Source organism: Silurus aristotelis, assembly GCF_946808225.1.
Source record: "Silurus aristotelis genome assembly, chromosome: 6".
In the NCBI taxonomy this organism is placed as follows: domain Eukaryota; kingdom Metazoa; phylum Chordata; class Actinopteri; order Siluriformes; family Siluridae; genus Silurus; species Silurus aristotelis.
The window spans coordinates 27,746,872-27,760,871 of record NC_139579.1 but is presented as its reverse complement, the minus strand read 5'-3'; the positions used below and the strand labels follow the sequence as shown (position 1 = coordinate 27,760,871).

The following is a 14,000-nucleotide window of genomic DNA, read 5'->3' as shown; positions in this document are numbered from 1 at the left end:
CTGAAGGACTAAGCGATTAGCTATTTTATCCAAATCCACGTGAATGGCCCTCTTAGTGTTAAGTACTGCAATATCCGAGAGTCTCTCTTGGCTCATTGTGTTTCTCATTTATTGTATATACAAAAAAACATGATCGATGGCAGAACTATATTTAAGCCGTTTACAATTGACTGCTCAATTAGCTGTCCTCCATTAACAATATCTGTTTAGTTATTTAGCGTATTGGGACACTTAGCCATGTACTTTTTAACTAAAAATACAGTGGGAGGAAATATAGCAGTGATAATAATGGTTTTTTAACAACTAATAAAAAACACTATCTACTATAGAGGGTGTCTGGGCAATTTTCTAAGACTTCAAGCTGCCAATGCTGGGCCCCTGAGCAAGGCCCTTAACCCACAACTGTATAGTTGTATTAATGAGATAATTGTAAGTCACTCTGGATAAGGACAACTTCATAAATGCCATAAATGTAAAATATGCACTCACAATAATGTGGCCATGAGCTACTACAGTACATTAAGTTCATGATTTTATAATATGAAGCTATTGAAAATAGTGTTATTAATCTTTTTTTTGCCACATTAACTATAAACTTTCTTTTGGCTTCTCCCATTAGGGGTCGCCACAGCGGACCATCCGCATGTTTTGATTTGGCACATGTTTTTACGCTGGATGCCCTTCCTAACGCAACCCTCCCCATTTATCCGGGCTTGGGACCGGCACTAAGGCTTGTGCAACCGTAATGGCTGGGGTCGGTTCCCTGACCGGGGATCGAACTGTAATCTTTTTTTAACTATAATCTTTTTTTTATTTGATGTTCTCTTCCGCAAATAAAACATGTTTGTAAAGATTTAAAGCATTGTAAAGATTTTCAGATCCTATTTTAACATGCCTTTCGGTGGATTTTTAAGGGATAATAAGCCGATTATTCAGGCCGATTTTTTTGTTTATTAAACAGTATCTGCAGATTGTGCTACAAATAAGGGCGATTAGAAGGCAGGTACATCTGACACACCAAACTGTGCGTGTACATTCAGCGCTTGCGTTAGAGTACATAACTATCCCTCACCAGCAGAGGGCAGTAGTCTGTAACAGGCATTCAAACAGGGAAACCGAAAGAGGTAGAATGTGAATCTAAAAAGCAAGTAGCGTGTCCACCTACTGCGATTATTACTAACGGATTCGTGTAGGTTTTTTAATCATGTCTGCTAAATTGCAAAGACAAGTGCAAGAATGTCAAGCTATTTTTTGTGTGCTCATTTGCTAAGCTAATTAGCCAATCTGATTCTCTTTCTCGCCAACAAGCTCCCCCGCTGATTCGACATACAGAATCTGCCGAAAAACAGCTGATGCCGTCTGACTAAAGACATTGGTGCAGAAAAAACTAAAGCTGACACTTGACCCTCACCCCCGACATTCCCCAAAGGCCCACCATCAGTTTGGTGTGTCTCGGGCTTTAAATTCTTATCATTAGTTTTTAATCTAGCCTTATATATTATTGTTCAAGAACTATGTTGCATTTGAAGAGAAAATAAAGAGAGAATGAGAATAACATTTGGAGAAAAAAAGAGAATAACATTTGAAGAGAGAATGAGAATAACATCTGGAGAGAGAATGAGAATAACATCTGGAGAGAGAATAGGAATAACATCTGGAGAGAGAATGAGAATAACATCTGGAGAGAGAATGAGAATAACATTTGGAGAAAAAAAGAGAATAACATTTGAAGAGAGAATAAGAACATCTGGAGAGAGAATAAGAATAACATCTGGAAAGAGAATGAGAATAACATTTTAAGAGAAAATGAGAATAACATTTTAAGAGAGTGAGAATGAGAATAACATTTGAAGAGAGAATGAGAATAACATCTGGAGAGAGAATGAAAATAACATCTGGAGAGAGAATGAGAATAACATTTGAAGAGAGAATGAGAATAACATCTGGATAGAGAATGAAAATAACATCTGGAGAGAGAATGAGAATAACATTTGAAGAGAGAATGAGAATAACATCTGGAGAGAGAATGAAAATAACATCTGGAGAGAGAATGAGAATAACATTTGAAGAGAGAATGAGAATAACATTTGGAGAAAAAAAGAGAATAACATTTGAAGAGAGAATGAGAATAACATTTGAAGAGAGAATGAGAATAACATCTGGAAAGAGAATGAAAATAACATCTAGAGAGAGAATGAGAATAACATTTGGAGAGAGAATGAGAATTACATCTGGAGAGAGAATGAAAATAACATCTAGAGAGAGAATGAGAATAACATTTGGAGAGAGAATGAGAATTACATCTGGAGAGAGATTTAGAATAACATTTGAAAAGAGAATGGGAATAACATCTGGAGAGAGAATGAATAACATCTGGAGAGAAAATGTATAATATTTGGAGAGAGAATGAGAATAACATTTGGAGAGAGAATGAAAATAACATCTGGAGAGAGAATGAGAATAACATTTGAAGAGAGAATGAGAATAACATCTGGAGAGAGAATGAAAATAACATCTGGAGAGAGAATGAGAATAACATTTGAAGAGAGAATGAGAATAACATTTGGAGAAAAAAAGAGAATAACATTTGAAGAGAGAATGAGAATAACATTTGAAGAGAGAATGAGAATAACATCTGGAGAGAGAATGAGAATAACATCTGGAGAGAGAATAGGAATAACATCTGGAGAGAGAATGAGAATAACATCTGGAGAGAGAATGAGAATAACATTTGGAGAAAAAAAGAGAATAACATTTGAAGAGAGAATAAGAACATCTGGAGAGAGAATAAGAATAACATCTGGAAAGAGAATGAGAATAACATTTTAAGAGAAAATGAGAATAACATTTTAAGAGAGTGAGAATGAGAATAACATTTGAAGAGAGAATGAGAATAACATCTGGAGAGAGAATTAAAATAACATCTGGAGAGAGAATGAGAATAACATTTGAAGAGAGAATGAGAATAACATCTGGATAGAGAATGAAAATAACATCTGGAGAGAGAATGAGAATAACATTTGAAGAGAGAATGAGAATAACATCTGGAGAGAGAATGAAAATAACATCTGGAGAGAGAATGAGAATAACATTTGAAGAGAGAATGAGAATAACATTTGGAGAAAAAAAGAGAATAACATTTGAAGAGAGAATGAGAATAACATTTGAAGAGAGAATGAGAATAACATCTGGAAAGAGAATGAAAATAACATCTAGAGAGAGAATGAGAATAACATTTGGAGAGAGAATGAGAATTACATCTGGAGAGAGAATGAAAATAACATCTAGAGAGAGAATGAGAATAACATTTGGAGAGAGAATGAGAATTACATCTGGAGAGAGATTTAGAATAACATTTGAAAAGAGAATGGGAATAACATCTGGAGAGAAAATGTATAATATTTGGAGAGAGAATGAGAATAACATTTGGAGAGAGAATAAGAATAACATCTGGAGAGAGAATGAGAATAACATCTGGAGAGGGAATAAGAATAACATCTGGAGAGAGAATGAGAATTACATCTGGAGAGAGAATGAGAATAACATTTGGAGAGACAATGAGAATAACATATGGAGAAAAAGCGAGAATAGCATTTAAAGAGAGAATGAGAATAACATTTGAAGAGAGAATGAGAATAACATCTGGAAAGAGAATAAGAATAACATCTGGAGAGAGAATAAGAATAACATCTGGAGAGAGAATGAGAATAACATTTGGAGAGAGAATGAGAATAACATCTGAAAAGAGAGAATGAGAATAACATCTGGAAAGAGAATGAGAATAACATCTGGAGAGAAAACTAATAACATATAGAGAGAGAATGAGAATAATATTTAGAGAGAATGAGAATAACATTTAGAGAGATTGAGAATAACATTTGGAGAGAGAATGAGAATAGCATTTAGAGAGATAGAATGAATAACAGAGAGAGAGAATGAGTAAGAACTGTATTGTATATAATTTAAGCAGTTTTCTGTATCATGTAAATTAGATTTTATTGCATGAAGGAGGAAAGAAAAATCAGCATCATATATCGGCCATCGGCTGCCCCAATATCTAAATATCGGCAGTGGCCAGAGAAAAACCCATATCGGTCGACCTCTAATTAATATTGTCAGATTTAATTTGTATTTATACAATGACAAAAATGTAAATTCATGATGTATGTATATGTGTATTGAATGATATATGTATTTTGGTTACATAAACCTGTCAGGCAGTGGCTCTGGTCTTTCTTCTGCTCCTCACATGAACCCAAATCACAAATATCTGAGCAGCGTGCAAGTCTCTCTAAGAGTCTCACGACGCTGAATAACTTTGATTAGCCAATGTTTTAAAACTATTCGAGGTCGAAGTTTTTATTTTCTTAAAATCTGTAGACAGTTCTAGAAGAGTTCTTTTTTAAATACGGCCTGATCTGTTCGATCCGACACTGGGTGAAAAACCGAGCCAAGAAAAACCGATTTATTTCACAAATCAAGGCTGCAGCCTCCGAAATGCTTACAGCCTAATAAAGTGAGTGAGAGATTTCAAGGTGTAAAGGCAACTATTCGCTGTGGGAATGGTGGTGTTGCTACAGATACAGAGTATTGCTTTAAGCCAACATACTTACAGTGCTCAGAAACAGAAAAAAAAAAAAAAGGGAAAAAAGTCCATTTTAGCTTTCGGCTGCTGCCAGATTCGGGAAAATGGGCACTCGCACTCATCGTGTCTTAGATTTTTTGCCAGCTGTGCGCCCCAAACCTTGAGTATACTCATCAATTTTCAATTCAGTGTATTCCAGTGAACTGACATAAAACTGTCTATTTCGAAGACATTTGCGCCAATTAATCAATCCCCGACTGTGTGCTGGGGAAGGCATGCATGTCTATGGGGATCTAAAGCAAACCAGTGAACAGGGGGCAAAAGAAACCCCCCTTGGCTGTCCAAATGAACCTGATGTTTATCCTGGCATGTCTGGCCATATGCTGCCTTGCCTGATGTTATGCCCCTTTTCAGCCACTGTTTTTCAGTGTGAAGCACGTAGCGCCAGGGTAAACACATGAGCTCAGGCCTCGCTGGCCCTGAAGCAGCCCGCAGGCCAGGGTAAACAGACACGACGCTCCTAATAACGAGACAATCCCACCAGACAGAGAAGAATTGAGTGCAGTGGGCTGAGGACCTGTCATCACGTAGTGACCAGCAAACTATGATAGAGATTCTCAGGCTGAGAAAATCAGACTCGCAGGGAAAGAAAGAAGAGAAAAGCTAAGAAAAAAAAACTAAGAAAGCAGTAGCTCCGTAACATAAATTCGTCCGGGCAGTTTAAAATGTAAATTGTTTTCCCCCCAGTACACAGAAATCAAATACAACCAATATAATAAAAAGAATCCTAATTAACAGGTGACATGGGAGAAGTCTGAAACTGTAGCCTTCCCATAGAGGGAATAAAAATCCGTAGACAAGCTATCCGGCCGCTAATAAATATAAACCTGCACTGTCTTTTTTAGGGTGTGTTGGAGGATGATGATGTCTTCCATGAGCATCCATTTTAGCGCAACATTTTCCTACATGCGATCCAAACATGATCTGCTGTTTCACTATGTTCCTAGAATATACAGCATTCTGAGAGCGAACGGAAAAATATACATAGAGAAAGACACGTGACTGGGTGGAACCCCCTCGTCTTGATTGCTAGTTCTTATAAAAAAGAATCGCATCCTCATAATTTGGGGTTTCGTAACAGTAGAATGATTACATTCAGTCCAAACAATGTGTCATTTCATATCTGTAAAAGTAAAAGAAAAGACGGGTTTTAATCCAATACAAATTACAGAACGTTTCATACCACGGCTAGTGATTTTTGATTAATGAGGTGGGACAGCTAAGCATGTAGTTTCACTTGAGCATAGAAACAGGTGCATCCTCCTCAAACAGGCCTGCATGCTCAGGTCAACTAAGGGCAAGGAGTAATTATTCCCAGTCGAACATGATGACCCTGCCTCCTTTAATTCCACTACCTCATTGCTCCACGCAGACTGGGCTATTGAGCTAAACTGAATGGCTGACTGTCCTGCTACGCTCTGTTTACCTGCGCTAAGTTTCTTCAGCATGAAATATTAACACTACCCTCTAAACATCTTCCTTACGACACACATATATCCAAATGAATTGCTATTTCTAGCTCTGCCAACACACACACACACACACACACACACACACACACACACACACACACACACACACACACACACACACACACACACTCATCCTTTCGCTGACATGCTGCAATTCTGTTCTGTGTTAGTGATTCTGAATGTTAATGCATGATATTCAGAGCCATCTGCACCCACTCATGTTAGTGAAAGCGATTAGTGTGGCCTTACTGAACAAATTAGTTCCTTGCCTTGTCCCCTGACTGCTGCTGCTTGTTGTTGTACCTGGAGAAGAGAGAGAGAGGGAGGGAGAGAGTCAGAGAAACAGATTGAAAGACGTATACTTATCTCCATTACTCACAAATTCTTTTTGCAAGGCTTAAAAACTTAAACAACGTTTTGCAAGGCTAGCTGTCTTTTTCCATCAGTGTACACTTTCAGCAGTGAGATGAAACTTGCTTGTGGGACTGCATTTAATGCTCAGGAGTTCTTGAGTGTCCAGAACTAACTTGAAAAGCTTTCTTATACAATTTCCCAGTAATTTCTTACATTAATGTAATATAATGTAACTAATATGAAATGTAGCGTTATATAACATTTAAATACGTATACATTAACAAAACATTAAAAAAATTTACCAGATTTGTTACAAATGCAAATTGCAGTTTAATTCATTATTTTTGTTATTTTGCAGTCAATTAATTTCTTATTTCAAATTAAAATTGTATTTGTCACAAACACATTCATACAGAGTATGATATATAGTGAAATGCTTTTATTGACTGTCTGACTTGTAAACATGAAAGGGAAAAAAAAGTATAAAAGTAAGTCTGACTATAGAGTATAACGGGGAGTATATAGAGTATCTAAAGAAAATAAAGAAACAAAAAACAAAAAACAAAAAAAAAACAACAACAAAAAAAACCAAATATATATATATATATACCCACCCACACACACACGCACACACACACGCACACACACACGCACATTGGAAGAAAGTTATTTCTGTATTCTATTAAATTCCATGTCCTGTTTTCATTTTAAGGTTTCATTCCTCTTTCACCACAGCAATTTTCAATTCTAATTTATTTTTAACTACATATAATGTTATGGAATGTCAAGTTAGGTTCTAATTCGTGTTATGACAGCTTGAAATCTTCTTTTAAAAATCTCTCAAAACACAAAAACCTACATTCCTAAACATGTTTTTTTTAATGCAAAAAATCAAAACAAAAAACCCTTATTGTGGCAGTCGTTCTACAAAAAGCTTTACTATATCACCAATGATATTATATAAGTATATGATATAAGTATTAGTCCATTAGCCAGGAATTAACTCTTACCTTAGACTATAACATTAGAATGCAATCTTTAATATATTTATTTTGTTTTGCACAAAATAAATGCCCCCTTATTAAATAACATGATATTTTAAATAATTCACATATCACAATAATCCCCAGTTCTGCCTATAGATTCACTTCTTATTGTCCTAACCTTCTTTATTGACCCCAAGGCATCCTTTCAGCTCCTGCAGAGAAATGGCCTTGTCCTTGTTCAGGTCACAGTAATCAATAAACTTGCGAGCACATTTCTTAGGCTTGGCTTTCTTTTTTACGTAACGCTTGAAGGGCTTCATCTCCTTTTTGCTGATGTCGTGGCTGCGGTTGTTGTCCAGCTGGAAGAAGTACCACTGAACCACACGTTCCTCCAGAGTGTGGCTCGGGTCAGGCTCTGCAAATCTGCACAAGATTTCTGCAGGGTAAGACGGTTATCATGCAACGCATATACGCATAAAACAAAACATGTTCGGAAACATCAGCACGCTTTAGTAGTGCGTATGAAATAAGATTGACGTGTTGAAATACAAGAAAAATCCTGTGCCTTAATCATGTGCAGTTATCATTTGATACTTGAAGGAAATCATGCAGAAATATTGAGAATGTTTATAGCAAAATATTTGCATGATATAGGTGATGATCGTATTAGCAAGAAATTTGTAGGCTTGGAAGATGATCTGTTTGAGTAAAGTCAACAAATGATCAGGATGAAAAAGCTGGACAGACAAAAGGAATAAAATGCTGATATACTTAAAATAATAAAAAATAAATAAATAAATAAATAAATAAATAATAAAAAAAAAGGTTTAATTTCACTATTGAAAATTATTTTTATTTGTAATTTTTTTTTTTACATTTTTTACTTCAAATTAATATTTATGCATTCAAGTGTTATATTTATTTGTATTTAAAAGTCTTATCAGGGTCAATTTATCCTTTTAGGGTTATTGAAATCTTAAATAATTCCAAACTTTAAGAATATATATATATATATATATATATATATATATATATATATATATATATATATATATATATATATATATATATATAGGTTATACATACTTTATTTAAAAGTTGCATCATAGGACCATTTTTAACATTTATTCATTGCTATGCATATCTAAAAAATAAATAAAAAGCATCTTACCTCCCGCCACCAGAGGGAGTAGGTGAGTTAATGGTGTTTACCATGTCTGTGGTTAGAGCATCCAACAAACTGGTTATGAATTCTACTTTCTTGCCATCTGGGCAGCCTGTCAGATTGAAACAAAGAGGAACTACATGACCACACAAGCTTATACAATGAAAAAAAAAGCAGAATGTTTTTGCTAATTTGGCTTACAGTCAGATACGCTGAGAAAGTTGTGCAAAAGTGCTTAACGTTAGCTTTACAAAATAGATGTGGGTGTCTGCATGCATAAATGAATGAATAATAAAATAAATAGACACATGCAAGGTGACATAATCCAGCTTTTTATAGAGCATTGCGCAACACTTTGGCTAGTATCTTGCCTAATTGCTCCAGATGTAACGCCTTAACCGCAAGTGTTTTCAGCCTAATTATGTCTTTCAAAGAGCAACTTCAAACACAAGAACATAAACGAAGCCACTTTTACCCCCAAAATCACTGCTTTTGCATTCTCTCACACTCTATCTGACCTCCCTGTGCACCAGTCCCTCTGTTCCTCTTGTTTGACCTCTGGGGCAGTTTGGGGTCTTGTTGCATGCAGGTGAATCCGATTGAACCGTTTCAAACTCCTCAATGGATGCGAAATATTTTAGCTACTTCCTTGTTTGGTTTTTAAAAGTTACAGGAAGGTTTCAGGAAGGTGACCCTTGCTAGATCACGTCTCCAGATAGAAAAGTCATATTTTACATAAAAGGATGTGAATCTTTTTTTGAAGAGTGACAAGTTACATAGGAAGAGTACATAAAACAGAGGAAGAAAAAAAAAACACCCTGTATTATCCCACCGCCTCTTAATGAAGCCCCTCTCCAACCAGCCATAAACCACGACACACATCTGCTGCACAGTCAGGAGCCATGTTTTACTCTGTAAATGTACCAGATGTGGAATTAAAGAGCAGTTATAATGCAACTTTGAATGAAGGGTAGAAAGTAGATCAACCAAAGGAAAGGAAAGGAGCAGAAACCACTGAAAAGACCCGGGACCCTTGTGAAAGCTTCTCGCTTGAAAGAAAGACCACCTCGAGGTGGCAACACATGGGAATTATAATAATCCCATAACCGTTTCCCAAATCGTGTTAGTGAGCGCAAACAGACACCGAACACTTAAGTTCACGACTACAGTATAGAGCGAGATTATTGTCTCTGTTTAACACAGTGGGTTTACAGGCAGCAGTCCTCACCATTCAGATCTCTGTCTCTGAAAGGATCCTCCATATCTGACACAGGGGGGCGGACTGCACATTCTGGCTTTTTATATCTAAGAGAAAGCAGACGATGAGAGAGAAAAAGAAAGAGAGAGAGAGAGAGAGAGAGAGAGAGAGAGAGAGAGAGAGAGAGAGAGAGAGAGAGAGAGAGAGAGAGAGAGAGAGAGAAAAGAGAGATTTTTAACTAGTTAAGACACAATAGTCAGAATAAAATCCGGGAAATCGGGGGAATGGAAAAAGCCACCCGAGCCAAGACAAAAATAAAAACCTGGACATTTAGGGGAAAACATCTATTGTCTCATCAAATGTAATGACTCAGGAACATTTTTAAAGCGAAGCCATAAACCTAGTGACTTGCAATGCTTGAGAGGTTTTTCAAAAAACAGCAGTTTTAAGTTGTTTTGCACAACATGCCTTGTCTTATATAGTCATTTATGAAGTCTGCATTTAAGATTTATAAGTGAGAATTAGCTGAATGAATGAATGAATGAATGAATGAATAAATTAATAAATGGATGAATGAATGAATGAATGAATGAATGAATGAATGAATGAATGAATGAATGAATATTTTTGTTATGGACCTTGCTCTTGGTGAAATTTTTTGTACTTCTAAAAATGCTTAGTGATCTAAAAGTAAGTGTTTAAGGCATGAGCATTTTCCGTTATTTTTCAATAAAAGCGATCACTCAAACCATAAGCTTTACTCAAATACTAGGACAATACAAAAACTGCAGTCACCAGGGCAATATGTGACTTTATTTAATAAATATTCAGATATATATAAATATTTAATAAATATTCAGATTCATGGCTGCTTAAGAAGCTTTGTCATTATTTTGTCATTACTTGTGGATTATTTTGATGGGTAAAATTGACCAGCGTGTAGTTCATGCCAATGAGGTTACCAGATTTGTCTTGAGTAATGGTGTGTGAGATGAAGCATCTGGACCAGGGGTATCTAATCTTTTTCACAAAGGGCCTGGTGTGGGTGCAGATTATCATTCCAACCAACCAAGTGTGGCCCTTGATTGGATGGAATGAAAACCTGCAGCCACACCAGCCCTTTGTGAAAAAGATCTGATCTAGACCAAGGGTCTCCAAGCTCCAGGAGGGGGAGAGGGACTTTTGGTCTGTACTATATATATATATATATATACAGACCAAAAGTTTGGACACACCTTCTCGTTCAAAGAGTTTTCTTTATTTTCATGACTATGAAAATTGTAGAGTCACACTGAAGGCATCAAGGGCTATTTGACCAAGAAGGAGAGTGATGGGGTGCTGCGCCAGATGACCTGGCCTCCACAGTCACTGGACCTGAACCCAATCAAGATGGTTTAGGGGTGAGCTGGACCGCAGAGTGAAGGCAAAAGGGCCAACAAGTGCCAAACATCTCTCGGGGAACTCCTTCAAGACTGTTGGAAGACCATTTCAGGTGACTACCTCTTGAAGCTCATCAAGAGAATGCCAAGAGTGTGCAAAGCAGTAATCTAAGCAAAAGGTGGCTACTTTGAAGAACCTACAATATGACATTTTTCAGTTGTTTCACACTTTTTTGTTATGTATATAATTCCATATATAATTCCACATGTGTTAATCCATAGTTGTGATGCCTTCAGTGTGAATCTACAATTTTCATAGTCATGAAAATAAAGAAAACTCTTTGAATGAGAAGGTGTGTCCAAACTTTTGGTCTGTACTGTATATATTAGGGTTGTCAAAATTAACGCAAATTTATTTTGACGGCACAAATTTTATTAACGGGTGATAAATGCAGTACGCATTGCTGTTTCACCATTTTTATTAAAAATAGTATTAAATATTTACAACGTCCTTTCTTTACTCAGATACATAAAAAAAAAAAATATTTAATCAGTAAACATTTGTTTTACGGATACAAATCCCAAAAGAGGCACCAAAATCCGCCATGATGCACATTTGCACATACATTTGCATAGAGCATCCATATTTGCATATATATAATTTCTGATAATATATATATATAAATGGCGGATTTTGGTGCCTCTTTATATATATATATATATATATATATATATATATATATATATATATATATATATATATATATATATATATATATACATAAAATAATCCAATAATTTGTCTCTAAATGCTGCTGAGTTTCAAGAGGCAGAAGGGATTTTGAGGGCTCTGTTGACTTATTTAGCTAATGTATTACCACATATTACACACGTGGGGTTTGGAGCATGTGAACTGCCTGTAGAGACGGACCCATATTTCAAATACGAGTCTTTATTTTTTCAGTTAAAGACTGCTTTCTTGTTTCCCAAGTCAGTAGTTGTCTCCCAATTATCGCTATTGCATGGATTTTTCTTACATACTCCTTAAGATCCACTAAAGAACATTTTGAGAGATGAATGTTCAACAATCATGATCAGAATTAGCAGAACCTGTTGCATATGTAAACGATGTTTTCTGAAATCATGCTATATGTAAATTTAGATAGGTGCTCTTAAATGGCCAAAATGCACAATAAATAATACAGCATCATATTTAAATACATTTTCCCCGAAAGGTTTTAGCAACCTGGAAGCAAGTCTTGCATGGCCTGGGACTGGATCATGAATATAAAAACTAAAGAATAGATAAAAAGGATAGAAAATGATGAGTAAAAGTACAAGATCAATATAGTTATTTTTTTTGTGTTTTTTTTTTTTTTTTTAAAGAAAAGAAAACGTGACTATGGAAAAAAGGATAACTATACCAAGCACCCATATTTAACATTTACAGCTCACTCCATGTTCATTTATAATTTTATGAATTCAGAAATCTCTCTGCTCCAATAGGCTCTGTCTGGAAAAAAAATAAACTGTAATATGAAGATATCATTAATCTATTAATATTAGCCCATATATGTATTTAATGGTTTAATTCCATAAACAATTCAGCATGCAAACCAGTAGCACAGGATTTACTGGATACTGTATGCTGCTGCTTATTCACAAAAAATGGCTTTCAAGTCAAAAATATAAAACTGAGACACACCTTTGATTTACTCAGACAACTCAAATACAAAAATATGCATTAACTCAAAGGACTATTTCGAAAACACAGTATATAAAAAGGCAAGTGATTAACCCTGCACTGTGGTCTAAACGTGTAAATGATTTAGCGCTATGTCCTGTATTTACCTGGCTGAAGTTCCAGGAATGGGTCGTCCTGTGTCTACCAGCACACACCAGCAGTAACCGGTGGACTGGTGGCACTGCACAGGCTTGTACAATCCCAGCGGCCCACAATCTGGGACAAAGATGCCCTCTCTCGGGTTATGCCGACCCTCGTCAAGCGCACTCTGTCTCTCTTGGTCACAAGAAGGAACTTTCTCTAGAATCAAAATAAATGCGATTAAAGAATGGAGCTTATAGAAACACTGGAACTTTCAGTAACGTTCTTTTAATACAGGAGGAAAAAAGTTGAATTGCTACAGCTGAATATAATACGAACCAATTTGAATTGAATTAAATTGTATTTTATTTGCATAGCGCTTTTTACAATGGACACTGTCTCCAAGCAGCTTTACACAGATAAAGTGGTCATAAGGTTATATAAAAGAATGTGTAAGTAATTAAAGTTATAAAAATATATTGCCAATAAGTATGTTCCATATAATTGTTTTATCCCTGATGAGTGAGCCAGTGGTGACTGTGGCAAGGAAAAAACTCTCTGAGATGGCATGAGGAAGAAACCTTGAGAGGAACCAGACTCAAAAGGGAACCCATCCTCATTTGGGTGACCCTGAATGTCCAATTCATTGTAATGACATTGTTGAGGTGTGTAGTAATAGATGTGTTAATGCAGATCTTTTCATGGAAACTGTCCTGAGCCACTGTAGTAGACGGTTGATATTAATTACAGTCCGAATCAGGTCCTCAAAGTTCTTGAGTTGCTCAGAGGCTTTATGAATCTATAGTCTGTAGATGTAGAACCATCCCCAGCTGCACAGAGTGGTCTCAAGTGAGAGGGACTCCATCCAGAGGTAGGACATCAGGATGAACCAGGCAGATCCAAATAGAGGAAAGGACAGGAACACTAGTCACTGGAATCCCAGGGGGTATGTTTACTCGACAGAGGTGAAAAGTTG

The 14,000-nt window shown here is 36.1% G+C and overlaps 1 protein-coding gene across 19 annotated transcripts in view; it reads right to left on the bottom strand.

Moving 5' to 3' along the window:
• The window catches only part of smoc1 (SPARC related modular calcium binding 1), a 58,309-nt gene that overhangs the window by 8,211 nt on the left and 36,098 nt on the right, over positions 1-14,000 (bottom strand). For 11 of the 19 annotated variants that reach the window (XM_083544735.1, XM_083544737.1, XM_083544728.1 and 8 more), the window contains 5 exons: positions 13,051-13,243; positions 9,851-9,927; positions 8,629-8,734; positions 7,636-7,880; positions 6,387-6,420 (listed from right to left, as the gene is read on the bottom strand). In XM_083544735.1, coding sequence (XP_083400861.1) covers positions 6,387-6,420; positions 7,636-7,880; positions 8,629-8,734; positions 9,851-9,927; positions 13,051-13,243 — 655 coding nt within the window. Of the gene's footprint in view, positions 1-6,366; positions 6,421-7,635; positions 7,881-8,628; positions 8,735-9,850; positions 9,928-13,050; positions 13,244-14,000 lie in introns of all 19 variants that reach the window. The other 8 variants (XM_083544736.1, XM_083544738.1, XM_083544739.1 and 5 more) reach the window with 1 other exon arrangement.